Raw genomic sequence first — 13,977 nt, 5'->3', positions numbered from 1 at the left:
GCTGGGAGGAGGTCAAGGCTGAGGAAGTGCTATGGGCTGGGAAATGTGGGCCCCTAAACAGCAAGGCTATTGTCAACAGGCTTGGAGCCTCCTGGACCACAGCTGAGCCCCAGGGCAAGGCCCAGTTAGCCTTAGATTTGGGTTCGGTGGTATTTCCGGCGATCTGCTGGGCCTCGTGCCAGGGATCTATCTACATGGAAGATTTATCGACCGACGGCGGGTTTTGGCTGGGGGCGCTGGGAGGGAAGAGGAAGGGGCAGGCCCTGCTAATGCTTCTATGCGCCCCATCTCTCCGTCTCCACTGTCTCATCTGTGCTGACCCCGCCGAGTTGCCCCTCCTCCGGCCCCCCGATCACTGCTTACGGCCCAGACCCTGGCACCTGATAAAGACCCCCGGTGGGGGTAAGGGAGAGATGGGAAAGATGGGATTCAGGTTCTGGGCAGGAGGAGGAGGAGAAGGAAGGAGCTGGTTTTTGCTGGGGATTCTGGGAGGGGATAGAGGGGAGGTGAGATGGAAAGAGGGAGACTTGGAGGGGTCACCTGCGGTCCACCCCCCATCTTCATAGAGGAAACTGTAGAAAGCAAACTGTGCTGGGACGGCCCGGTCCCCACGGGGTCCGGGGCACTGGGGCGGGGGACCCCTGGGCCGAATTTGGTCAGAGCCGGATTTCCACTCTGGGCTGCTGTGGCAGCTGGGTGCTGTCCTGCTCAGGGCCTAGCCAGGGGTGGGTGACTGGCGTGCGCTCCAGGGGGCTTAAGGCCCACAGCCTTTCCTCCGTTCCTACAGGCTGAACCCAAGGCTCCTGGCCCCAGCGGCTGGGGAGGAAGGGAACGAATGCATTCATAGTCTCCTGGTACTCCCCAATGGGTACTCCCCAATGCTGGGGGGGCTGCCGGGGGTAAGGGGAACCTGACTAGAGGGCAGGGTGGTGGGGTGGCCGGGGGCTCCAGGAAGACATCTCCCTGCCCCACAGGAGACCCCTCACTTTGGGGTGGGGAGAGATGGGGGAGCAACAGGTCTGTATTCCCTCTTCCCACCGCTCCCTGATTCAGTGGACTTCAATCCTGCCCCATCTCTGCCGGCATCTGTCTACAGACTTCTGTCTGGAGGAGGCCTGGGGGAGGGTGTGGTGGAGCCCATTCTGACCAAGAAATAAGGGAAATGAGGAGGAGGGTCTCTGTCAGGAGGGGCCCCGGAGGAGAGGACAGTGGCCTGGTGAGTTCCACTGAGGCCTGTTTCTCGGCCACAGGTGGAGGAGCCTGCGGGGCTGGGACTGGGGGTGGGCCGGCTGCCATGGGTGCTGGCCGGAGCAGGAGCGGAGCCCAGGGTTGGGGGGGTGGGGGGGGTCACTTCCCGAAGGGTGACACAGCAGCGTGTCCCGGATCTGGGCTGGAACCTCTGGATTTGAGGGAGGCTCCCCAGTTCCCCACACCTAGCCCAGGAATCCTGCCTGTGGAAAGGGGTGGGGAGACCCCTAACCTGACCCTAAAGGGCAACTGGCCCCAGAGCCAGGACTCTATCCTCTCTCCGTGAGCCCAAGACCCCCACTCCAAAGGTCCTGGGGACCACAGGGGGACAGGCCAGTGCCCGGAAGGCTCTAACAGAGAACACCCGGCGCTCGGCTGTCCTTCCCTGGGGCTGCCCGCTTGTCCCAGGCCTCAGCTTGGCCTCGTTGTCATGCCGACCTCTCTGTGCCTCAGTTCTCCAATCTCTCTCTGGAGGGGCCTGCCCTCCTCTCAGGGATGGGGCAGCAATGAGGGTTCTGTGGTGAGCAGCCCGGAGGCAGTGTCCAAGGAAATGCTACACTTTGGGGCAGCGCCTGTGGGGCTGTGGTGGTACCCACGGGTTGGAAGGTCAGTGGAGGTGGGTAGGTTAGTCTGGCCTTCTGCCGGCAACATCGGGAGGACAGGGAATCCGGAGATCCCTCCTCCCCAGCCTTGCCTTGACCCTATAGGGATGGTTCCCCCGGTCTCTCTCTCACCCCGCCCCTGCTCCCCCTTCTTGCGCCCCAGGGAGGTTGGTTCTGCCCTCCTCTATTTCCCCACTCAAGGGTGGGTGACCGACCGACTCTGTCTCAGCTCTGCCCTCCATCTGACTCCACGGCCGCAGCGGGGTGGGGGGAGCGACTGGCAGGAGGGTCAAGGGCAGTGGAGCAATGGGTGGGAGGGGCTGCATCTCCAGGTTTCGGCACAGAGAGCGAACCGAGCAGGCTGGGCCAAGGGAGAGCGAGGCTGACTAAGATTGGAGATCAGTTCCGGGGATGACTCCGCATCCAGGCCGGTCCTCTTGGACCTGAGGATGGCTGGGGGGAGGGGGCCGGGGGCGGGACCCTCTGGGGCGATTACTCGGTCGGAGCAGGCCGGTCCAAACCCCGTGGCCTCTCCGGCCGCTCCTGGGACTGGGGAGGTTCCAACCGCAACCAGGAAACCAAGGGACCGGGGGATACGCGGGCTTGGGGGCTGATCGCTGGCCACGACGGCAACGGGTGGACCTTCGGGATAGGGGGTGGGAGTCCTCCCGCCTCAGCCCAGCCTGGATCCAATTCCCAGGAGAGAAGGCTGGGAAGGTTGTTCCCTGGCTAAAGGGAGGGGAGAGGCCTCATGCCCAAAGTCAGGTCAATCCCCAAGCGTGGCCCGCGAGGACTCCAAGCCAGTTGGCCTTTGGCTGGGCGCGGAAGGGAAACAGGGGTCCCTGGTGGGATTTGAGGACCAGATCCAGTGAGGAAGGAGGGTCCTGGGAGAGAAGGGGCCAGTGAGCCCCAGATGTGGCTGCCTATTCTGGGGATATGGAACCAGAGACCAGGAAGGATGGCAGAACGGAGCACTATATTTACTCCGGAGCCCCCCAAGCCCTACCAGAAATCCCCTTCTCTGCTCTCCCCTGCTTGCCCCAGTGACGTCTTGCTGAGAGAACCCAGGATGGGGCGTCGGGAGACGGGGGTTTTAGTCCCAGCTCCCCACCCCGGCCTGCTGCGGGACCCTGGGCAAGTGGCTGAACCTCTCTGGGCCTCAGCTTCCTGATCCATACCACGGGTGAGACACTTATTCTCCCCACATAGACCGTGAGTCCCTCGAGGAGTAGGGTCCATGTCCAGCCCTGACACCCAAGGCCCGGCCCGACGTCCGGCCCCGACTCGATGCTCGCTCACTACAGACTCTTACTGGGCACCGTCGACTGCCGGAGAGAGCCCGGCGGAGGGGTCTACCTCGCCCCACCCCCACCCCCCACCGCCCCGGGGGGCCCGGTCCGCCGCTCACTTACTTGCAGGAAAGCTGGTTGATGCCCTCGATGTAGTAACACACTCCGCCGTTCACGCAGAAGGACCTGGCCGTCTCGTTGCACTTCCTGGCGTGCCCAGACCAGGAGGAGAGCGTCGTGGTCACTAAGGGAAACACACAACGGGCCGCATTGTTTCCGCAGCTCTTTCCTCCCGGGGAAGGACCGCAGCGGGGGGTGGGAGGGGCCCGATGCTGCCCACGTTGCTTTCCGGGGAGAGGGGGGTTTGGTATTTCAATGCACTTGGCGGCTGGCACGGGGGTCTTGGCAGCGGAGGGGGTGCCGCCCGGAGCCCGGGGGCCGCAGTGACGCAGGGAGGGACGTGGCCCCGGGCCAGCAGGCCTTGTTCCTGGCTCGCTCCAGGCAGAGAGGGGCCCCTGTGGCTCTGGGGGTGAATGGGGCCGGGCCAACTGGGCCAAGAGTTATGAAGTGTGGCAGATGCGTGTGGGGGGGTGTCCCCCCTTCAAGGCTCCTCCCTGGTGCGGGTCGAGGGCACAGGGCACCTCTCCATCCCGGGCTCATTCCTTGCTGGTTCTCAACAGTCGGGCTAACCAGGGGGTTCTCAACAGCGATCTGAAATAGTTGGGGGTAGGGGAGACCTCGTCCTGAAGGGCAAGGATTATCTCTATCTGTTGCCGTATTGTACATTCCAAGGGCTTGGTACAGTGCTCTGCACAGAGTAAGCGCTCAATAAATACTGCTGAATGAATGAAGGTGGAGCGTCTACCCGGCTAGCTCAGCGTGGAGCAGCCAGCTCTGGGGTGAAGCCTGACAACCCCACAGTGTTCCACGCAAATTGAGACTATGAGCCCCTTGGAGGACAGGGACTGCGTCCAACCTGATTTGCTTGTTTCCACCTTAGCGTTTAGTACGGTGCCTGGCACATAGTGTTTAACAAATACCACTACTATTATATTATTATTATTATTTGAGAATGGCACGCACTTCTCTCTGGGGTGGCTGGGGTGGCCCAGAGACCGGAGGAGGCCTGGCCCGGTGAAGAGAGCTCGGGCAGGAGTCGGAAGTCCCGCTTTCGAGGCCCGGCTCTAGAACCAGCTTGCTGTGTGGACCTTGGGCAACTCACGTCACCTCTCTGGGCCTCCTCATCTGTCCGGTGAGAACCAAGCACTTGATCCCCCTCAGATTGGAATCCCCCAGTGGGGCAGGGTCTGTGTCCAATCTGCTTCTCTCGAACCTGCCTTAGTGCTCTGCACAGTGCTGGGCACATGGTAAACCCTTAATAAGCACTGCTTTAAAAAAACCCCAAACCAAGCAACGTGCCTCCAGTGACTGGGAAGTTCCCGGCCCCCAGCCTCTCTCCTCGATCCTCCCCGCCCCGGCAGACAATTCCACCAGCCGGGGAATGGCCCCGGGGGTCTTCTGTGGTCCCGAGCCCAGCGTGTGCTCTGGGCACGGCTGAGCGCTGGCCCGGGAGCAGGGGCCGGGCAGGAGGAGCGGGATGACCAGTGGCCGCAGACTAAATGAAGTCCAGTTGTTGGCAAATTCAGCTCATCAGCGCTTCCAAGGCTCCAGAAATCACACGCCCGACGAGCCCTTCACTGGGGTTCGGGCCCGGCCGTACCCCAGCTGGGGCTCCGTCACCCGCCTCCCTCACCTCCCCGAGCCGGGGGTGGGGGCCTGGGGGCGGGTGGCTCCCTCCTCTTCCAGTGTTTAGACATGCGGGAGACGGATGGGCAGAGCGGGGCTGGAGTGTATACACGGCAGCCCGTCTGTATACGTCTGCCGGTCCCGGCCCCGCTGATAAAGCCCAGAGGGCCGCTATCCCCGCTCCTTCCACCCCCGCAATGTCTGCCTCAGGCCGGCTGAGGGTCTTCCCCACGATGGCCTCCTGCCAGCTAGGACTTCCCCGGCCCCAGCCCAGATGCCCCTCTCCCCCATCCTCACCCCGGAGAACAGCTAGCTCAGCGCTGCGGCCTCTCCGCTGGCCAAGGGATCATTTATGACCCATGAGGGATTTCTAGCGGCCCCCTCCCGGACCTGGCCGGCAGAACCTCTGGGTGGGCAAGAACAGAGGGGAAGAGAACTGGGAACCGCCGGCCGGCAAAACGGGGATGCATTGGTGAACCCGAATGAGCTGCAATACGAATCACATGGCTCCAGACTTCATCACACCGTGTGCAGAGCACTGAGCTGAGCATCTACTGTGTGCAGGGCACTGCACTGATCATGTACTGTATGCCAAGCACTCTACTGAACACCTACTGGGTGCCAAGCATTGAACTAGACATTTGGAAGAACACAAAATAGAACTAAAAGATGAAGTCCCTGCCCTTGAGAGTCTCATAACCCAAAAGACCAACACTAACCCGGACCCCATCGATCCCTCCCTCAACCTTTTACCCTCGGCCCCCCACAGCAGTCACAAGCACGCAGAATCCACAGACTGACAGCGGGACCTCGTAGAAAGAGCGTGGGGTTGGGGGCAGGGCACCTGGGTTCTAATCTCAGCTCTGTCCCTGGCATGCTGGGTGACCAAGGGCCAGTCGCTTCACTTCTCTGGGCCTCTATTTCTTCCCCTGTAAAACGGGGATCAGGTCCCTGCTCACCTTCCTTCTTGGTTGGTGATCCCCAAGCAGGACAGGGGTTGGCTCTGGTCTGATTCTCCTGAATCGATCGCAGTGCTTATCGCACCACTGGCCACCCGGGGAGCGGGTTCTACGTATCACAAGGGACCCGATGCTGGCACAAGCTGGGAAGCAGCTTGGCCTAGTGGAAAGAGTCTGGGCCTCGGAGTCAGAGGACTTCGGTTCTCATCCCGGCTCTGCCACTTATTTGCTCGCTGACCTCGGACAAGACACCTCACTTCTCTGTGCCTCAGTTTCTTCATTTATAAAATAGGCATTCGACACTCATTCTCCCTAGTATTTAGACTGTGAGCCCCTATGCTGACAGGGACCGAGTCTGCCCTGATTATCCTGCATTGATTCCCCAGCACTTAATACAGTGCTTGGCACAGTGTAAGAGTTCAACAAGTGGCGTTTAGCATCTCCGGGCCTCCTTTTCCCCATCTGAACAGTGGGGGCTTTGATCCTTGTTCTCCCTTCCCCTTAGACTATAAATCCTATGAGGAACAGGGACTGTATCTGACCTGAATCACTTGTATCTATCAACCCCTGTGCTTGGTCCATCCTAAGTGCTTTATACAGTGCTTGGCACATGGTAAGCGCTTAGCGAAGCCCACGACTGGCATTATCGTTATTATTATTACGGTCCGAGCATGCTGGGGCCCAGGGAGCAGGGCCTGGCTCCCCTCCAGGATGGTTGACTCTTTGCCACCATGTCTTCGAAGCCCATTTGGAAGCGGAGGCTCCGTATGCTCCCAGAAGCCAAGTCCGCGGCCAGGAAGGCTCTTGGCCCGTGTTCCGGGAGGGCGGCTGGCGTGATCCCGCCTGAAGCGGGTTAGGGTGCCAGGGAAGAGGCTGGGGCGTCCCCCTCCCGGCCCGCTGACCCCGCTGACACTGATGGGCCCCCTCGGGGGGACGGAGGCAGCCCAGGGGGTGAGAGGATGGTCCTCAGGCCAAGGACGGAGCCAGTTTCAGGATTGAGATTGCAAGACAAGCGCCCTACCTGGGCCCGGGACGCTGGCGTGGGCCTCTGGCCTGGTTATGCGCTAACTGCCCCTGGGCCAGGAGGCGAGGGTCCCAGACGGGTGGGGGCCCAGGCAGGAGAGCGGCCGCGGGCTGAGGGGGTGAGTCAGCTTGCGGGCGGCCAGCCTGGGCCGGCTGGGGAGAATCCTGTCCCTGCAGGTCTCCCGGGAACCGGGCGCTAACTGAACTCTTCCCCGCTCTTTCTGCCCGGCTGAAGAAGGCTGGCTTGGACCCCCTCGGGGATGCCAGAGGGGGTGGAGGGAGGGAAGGGGTGTGAGGGGTTGGGGCCCAGTTGGGGGGTGGGGTTTGTGTATGAGGGAGGTGGGGGGACGGCTGCTTTCCCACAAGCCCCGCTTTCCCAGGCCTGTCCCCCGAGACCCCGGGTCGGTCGGCCCCATGATCACCTCCCTTGGCTGGGGCTGGCCAGTGAAAACCACTGGGAATCAGGAGGCCTGGGTCCTGGTCCCAGCTCTGCCTGCTGAGGCTGAGGTTTTTAACTGAAGAACCGCCTAGTAGGGTGGCCTAGAGGAAAGACCATGGGCCTGGGAGTCAGGAGACCCGGGTTCTAATTCCGGCTCCACCGTTTGCCTGCCGGGTGACCTTGGGCAAATCACTTAACCTCTCTAGGCCTCAGTTTCCTCATCTGCAAAATGGGGATTCACTTCCTGGCTTCCCTCCTTCTTAGGCTGTGTGCCTGACCTTGATATTTGATATTGCAAGCGACTAGCCCGGTACTGACTGTGGTGCTTGGCGCATAATAAGGCCTCACCAGAGAGTGCAGGGACGACGGAACATTCCTCGAAGTGTACAAGTCCAGGAAAAATTGCTGGCCAGAGCAGGTGGGGAGGACCTGCAGCAGCTCTGGAGGCAACCGTCGCCTGCCCGGGGTCGGTGCTCCTATCACTGAGGCTGTCAGAGGGTCTTGCCTGTCAAAATCTCTGCAGGGGCTTCACCGGGTGCTGGCCCCTACCCACCTGCTCGCTCGCTGTACCCCAGGCCCCTTGGGGGACACAACAGGCATGGGCTTGGGAGTCAGCGGTTACGGTTTCTGATCCCAGCTCTGCCACTTGTCTGCTGTGTGACCTCGGGCAAGTACCTTCACTTCTCTGTGCCTCAGTGACCTCATCTGTAAATGTGAGCCCCACTTGAGAGAGGAACTGTATCCAACTTAATTCGCTTGTATCTAATAATAACGGTGGTATTTGTTAAGTGCTTACTAGGTGCCAAGCACTGTTCTAAGCACTGCGGTAGATATGAAGTTATCAAGTTGCCCCACGTGGGGCTCACAGTCTTATTCCCCATTGTACAGATTCCCCTCGGTGACCGCGCATCCCCATCCCCACTTCTGGGCAGGAACCCCAACTTCCAGGGAGGACGACTCGTACCGCAACTTTCCTTCTGGCTCCTGAACCAGAACCCACTGAAGCCCCTTCGGCTCCACCTGACTGGGCCTTGGTGGGACCAGGATGAGCAGGGAGCTGCTTTGGGGACAAGGAGCTGGCAATGGCCGGAGGGCCAGGGGAACTGGTAAAACCGCCTATCGGCCCCCCAGGCCCGTCCACTGAAGCACCCCCCAAATTCTGGCCCACAGGGGGACGATGCCCATGGCTCACTGCCCCCCAACCTTTCTCGAGCTCCTCTTCGGTTTCTGCCGCTCACCCGGGGACCCCGGCTGAAACTAGCTGGCCCAGTGCGCTCCCCCGGCCGAGGGCTCTGTACTCCCCATCACCCGCCGGTTCCTGGCAGCCGAAAGGTCCGTAATCACTTTCTAAAAATACCCTGCCCCCGCCAGACCCACCCGCTCCCCAGTGCACCTCGGGCCCTCGCCGACGTAGTTCAAAATATTTAGGTTTCAGGGTACGGAAAATGAATGGCGACGGCTTCGCCAGCTCCAGAGAGAAAAACTAAACACTGATGCCTGAGCCGCTTGTTCCTGAACTTGCCACGGGACTACCCGGACCGGAGAAAGCATGGGGACTCAGTGGCCCGGGGGTCATGCAGGATCAGGGCCATGCCAGCCGCTCATCGGGGGAACCGGGTCCCGCAAGGACTGGGCGCTGTGCAAATGGAATGCACGTGGCCCGGACACCCTATCGACTGGATGTGCCAGGATTGGGGGCCACAGGAACTGGGGGCCACATGGACCAGATGCCCTGGGGACTGGGTGACGCATGGACCGGATGCAGCATGGACTGGGTGCACTGGGATTGGATGCCACACAGACTGGCCGTCCCGTGGATCGGGCGCCCCCGGACTGGGTGCACATACAGGACGCTGCAAGGACAGGATGGTACTGGGTCCCGCAGAGCTGGGAGCTGTATGAACCAGGTGCCAGACAGACTGGACACCCCAGGATTGGGTGCCAAGTGGACCAAGTGCCGCACAGACTGGATGCTGCACAGACCGGACGCCACAAAGGCAGGGTGCCACATGGATGGGGTGCCCGTACAGAGGGGAGACCAGCGAGCTGACCCGGCTGGCCCTTGGGGCAACTTACCACTGTTCACATTAAGTCTCCCTTTTGCAGTGTCTTTCCCTAGAATGTTCTCCGCCTCACAGACATATTCCCCTGCATCTTCCACCTTCACCTTATTGAACTGCAGTCTTGAATTTTTTCTGTTGGGGAAAAAAAAAATAGAGGATTTGATGTGAAGGCGCATGGTGTCCCGTGGCGGAGTGGGAAAAGGGAGTTGGAGGGGGAGACAGTGGACCGTGAGAGGGGTGGGGGGCGGTGAGTTGGACTGCAAAAAGAGCAGGAGCACCGTCAAGGGGCAGAAGGGGCAGGGGTGCAGGCAGGGCCCCAGGTCCAGGCGGGGCATGGAGAGCGTCGAATAAACTTTCAACGGACTGACAAAAATGTAGCCTTTCAGAGGACTGACAAAAATAGGAGCCCAGGCTGAGAGCACAGGGAATCAGGAACACAAATCCATGGATAGCTGGCTGAGTACGGGGGACTAGTAATAATAATAATAATATTGGTTAAGGTTTTTCTATGTGCTCGGCACTGGGGCAGATATAATACAATCAAATACAGTCCCTGTCCCACGTGGGGTTCACATTCTAATGGGGAGGGAGAAAAGGGTACTGAAATCTTCTTTTACAGATGAAGAAACTGAGGCACAGAAAAGTTAAGTTTCTTGACCAAGGCCAGTAAATACCATTGCTTGAATGAAGGATACAAAGCATGATTGACAAGGAGAACTCCCGACCCTCTCCCCCGAGGCTAAGGAGCAGGGAATGCACTGCCGGGATGGAACAGGGAAACGGTTGCTATGCAGCACCAAGAGGTCTCCCTGGCAATGGAAAAGTTGGTGAGACAACCGCTGTTGGGCGCTGGGGGTCCTGGAAAGATCCAAGCCACATCACCTTGCCTTCTCTCACTTCCTGCAAATTTGGGTGGGGAGACGCAGACACTTCGACCAAGAGCGTCCTCACTTTTGAAATTGAAATGGAAATAGGTGGGGAGGGCCCATCTGCATAAACTTTAAGGTGTCCTGGGATGATCTAGAGGGCTGGGTTTGGGGAGACGTCTCCCCACTCCTCAGAAACCTCCAGCGGTTGCCCATCCACGTCCACATCGAACGGAAATTCCCGACCATCGGCTTTAAGGCACTCAATCGGCTGACCCCCCGCCATCGGACTTCGCTGAGCTCCTACTCCAGTCCAGCCCGCACACTCCGCTCCTCCAATGCCAATCTACTCGCTGTACCTCTATCTCGTCCGTCTTGCCGACCTCTTGTGACTTTGCGGAATAAGTCAACGGTATTTATCGAGCATTTACCGTACTGAGCTCTGGGGACAGTAAAACAGACTTGGTGGGCGCCATCCCCGCCCACGAGGAGTTTCTGGTCTTAGAGGTGAGGGAGGCTGTAGTTCTTATCCAGGGTGAGCAGGCAGCCGCTAACTCCTCGGGGGAGAGATCACTGAATGTAAGAGTTCGGTCCCGGGGGCACGCCCAGCCCACGGCTCGCCTTCAGCGGAGGCATCGGGACGTTTGGGGGAATGGAAGTGCTGGTCGCCCCGCTGGATGCCCGGGTCCCGCACCCTCTGCCCTTTCCTGGCTGCCACACTGTGGCACCCTCTCTGGGCTCCCGGCTTTCGGGGGCGTGAGGAGGCACACAGAGGACGGAGGAGCGCGGGGGCCGGATGAAGATGGCATTGAAATCCCCCTGCAATCTGGGACAGAAACTTCAAGCTCCAGTCGTGAGTCCCACCCGATGCCCAGACTGAGCATACTCCAGACCTGGCTCATTGTGAGCAGGAATGTAGCTGTATATTGTTATAACCTGATCTCCCAGGCGCTCAGAACAGAGCTCTGCACACAGTAAGCGCTCAATAAATACAATTCGATGAATGAAAGGCCGAAGCCCAGCCCTCTAGACTGTTAGCTCGTTGTGGGCAGGGATGTGGTTGTATATTGTATATAGAGAAGCAGCGTGGCTCAGTGGAAAGAGCACGGGCTTTGGAGTCAGAGGTCATGGGTTCGAATCCCAGCTCTGCCACTTGTCAGCTGTGTGACTGTGGGCGAGTCACTTCACTTCTCCGTGCCTCAGTGACCTCATCTGTCCAATGGGGCTGAAGACTGTGAGGCTCACGTGGGACAACCTGATGACCCTGGATCTCCCCCAGAGCTTAGAACAGTGCTCTGCACATAGGAAGCGCTTAACAAATACCAACATTATTATCCCGGCTCTGCCACTTGTCAGCTGTGTGACCGTGGGCAAGTCACTTCACTTGAGAAGCAGCGTGGCGCCGTGGAAAGAGCACGGGCTTTGGAGTCAGGGCTCATGAGTTCGAATCCCAGCTCTGCCACTTGTCAGCTGTGTGACTGTGGGCGAGTCACTTCACTTCTCTGGGCCTCAGTTCCCTCATCTGTAAAATGGGGATTAAGACTGTGAGCCCCACGTAGGACAACCTGATTCCCCTGTGTCTACCCCAGCGCTGAGAACAGTGCTCTGCACATAGTAAGCGCTTAACAAATACCAACATTATTATTCTCTGTGCCTCGGTTACCTCATCTGTAAAATGGGGCTGAAGACTGTGAGCCTCACGTGGGACAACCTGATGACCCTGTATCTCCCCCAGCGCTTAGAACAGTGCTCTGCACAGAGGAAGCGCTTAACAAATACCAACATTATTATTATGATTGAATACGATTGAGTGATGGACTCCTGCTCAGCCCCCCGCCCCTCCCGCGGGTCCCGACCGGCCCCGCCCTCGTGCTGCGGCCCTACAGGCCCCGCCCACCTCACGTGACACAGGCCCCGCCCATCCCACGTGACTGAGGCCGGACAGGCCCCGCCCACCGCCTCCCCCACGTGACTGCGCGCGCCCCCGCCCCGCCACGTGCCTGCCCGGGCCTGCTCGGCTCAGCGCGGCATGTGCGCATGCGCCGCCAAGGGCGGGGGGGGGGGGGGGGGGCTCCCCGCGGAGCCACGAACCGACCACGTGATCGAGGAAACAATGTTGGGGGGGGGGGCAGAGACCTTGCAGAGACCAACCGAGAGACAGAGAGACACACGATTGAGACTGCGAACCCCATTTGCTTGTATCCACCCCAGCGCTTAGTAATAATAATAATCATGTTGGTATTTGTTAAGCGCTTACTGTGTGCAGAGTACTGTTCCAAGCGCTGGGGGAGATCCAGGGTCATCAGGTTGTCCCACGTGAGGCTCACGGTTCATCCCCATTTTACAGATGAGGTCACTGAGGCACAGAGAAGTGAAGTGACTTGCCCACAGTCACACAGCTGACAAGCAGCATGGCACTGAGTAAGCGCTTAACGAATACCATTATTATTCTCAAGCTCGTTAGGGGCAGGGAACATGTCTGCTAATTCTGTTGTACTTTCCCAAGCACTTTGTACACTCAGGAGCAGTAATAATAATAATAATGTTGGTATTTGTTAAGCGCTTACTATGTGCAGCGCACTCTTCTGAGCGCTGGGGGAGATACAGGGTCATCAGGTTGACCCACGTGAAGCTCACAGTTCATTCCCATTTTCCAGATGAGGTAACTGAGGCACAGAGAAGTGAAGTGACTTGCCCACGGTCACACAGCTGACAAGTGGCAGAGCTGGGATTCGAACCCATGAACCCGGACTCCCAAGCCCGGGCGCTTTCCACTGAGCCACGCCGCTTCTCTACTAATCCCAACTCCATCACATGTCAGCTCTGTGACCTTGGAGGGGTCACTTCACTTCTCTGGGCCTCAGTTCCCTCTTCTGCAAAATGGGGATCGAGTGTGAGCCTCAAAGGGGACAGGGACTGTGTGCAACCCAATTTGCTTGGATCCACTACAGTGCCTGGCATAGAGTAAGCGCTTAACAAATACCATCATTCTTATTAATAATAATATAATATATAATAATATATAACAATGCATAATAATATATTAATAATAATAATAATGTTGGTATTTGTTAAGCGCTTATTCTGTGCCAAGCACGGTACTAAGTGCTGGGATAGATACTAGGTTATTAGGTTGTCCCACTTGGGGCTCACAGTCTTCATTCCCATTTTACAGATGAGGTAGCTGAGGCACAGAGAAGTAAAGTGACTTGCCCAGAGCCACACAGCTGCTAAGCGGTTAAGCCGTAATTAGAACCCACAACCTCTGACTCCCAAGCCGGTGCTCTTTCCACTTGCTCCGCTCATAGTGAGGGACTTAATAAATACCACTGATTGAATGAATGAGACAGGGACAGAGAGAAAGGGAGCAGTAGAGAGGCAGTGGAAGACAGAGAGATGTGAGCCGTAGAGAGGCAGTACAAGACAGAGACAGTGAGCGACAGGGAGGCAGTGAGAGACCGACAGTGAGAGACCACAGATTGGCATCGAAAATAGGTCAGGGAGAAGCACCGTGGCTCTCAAAGAGACCCCCACGTCCAGAGTCCCTTAGGTGAGGCGACCAAGGCCCAGAGACGTTAAGTGACTTGCCCAAGATGCCACACTGGAATTAGAAGCCAGGTCCCCTAATGCCCAGGGGGCGTCTTCCTCATCCCTTCTTCAGGGAAGCTGACCTGGTAGACTCTCACCGGTGGGCAGAGCCGAGAAACGGAAACGTCCGCCCACGGTGACGGCTGAGCTCCGA

At 58.7% G+C, this 13,977-nt stretch overlaps 1 protein-coding gene across 1 annotated transcript in view; it reads right to left on the bottom strand.

Annotated features, from left to right (window-relative positions):
* Nucleotides 1-13,977, bottom strand: part of NRG2 (neuregulin 2) — a 94,524-nt gene that overhangs the window by 23,741 nt on the left and 56,806 nt on the right. The window contains exons 3-4 of the mRNA XM_029053487.2: nucleotides 9,383-9,501; nucleotides 3,263-3,383 (exon numbers count right to left, since the gene is read on the bottom strand). Coding sequence (XP_028909320.1) covers nucleotides 3,263-3,383; nucleotides 9,383-9,501 — 240 coding nt within the window. The remainder of the gene's footprint in view (nucleotides 1-3,262; nucleotides 3,384-9,382; nucleotides 9,502-13,977) is intronic.

The sequence above is a fragment of the Ornithorhynchus anatinus genome, chromosome X2 (assembly GCF_004115215.2).
Source record: "Ornithorhynchus anatinus isolate Pmale09 chromosome X2, mOrnAna1.pri.v4, whole genome shotgun sequence".
Lineage (NCBI taxonomy): Eukaryota > Metazoa > Chordata > Mammalia > Monotremata > Ornithorhynchidae > Ornithorhynchus > Ornithorhynchus anatinus.
The sequence above is the reverse complement of the archived record's forward strand: the minus strand, read 5'-3'. Positions and strand labels throughout refer to the sequence as shown.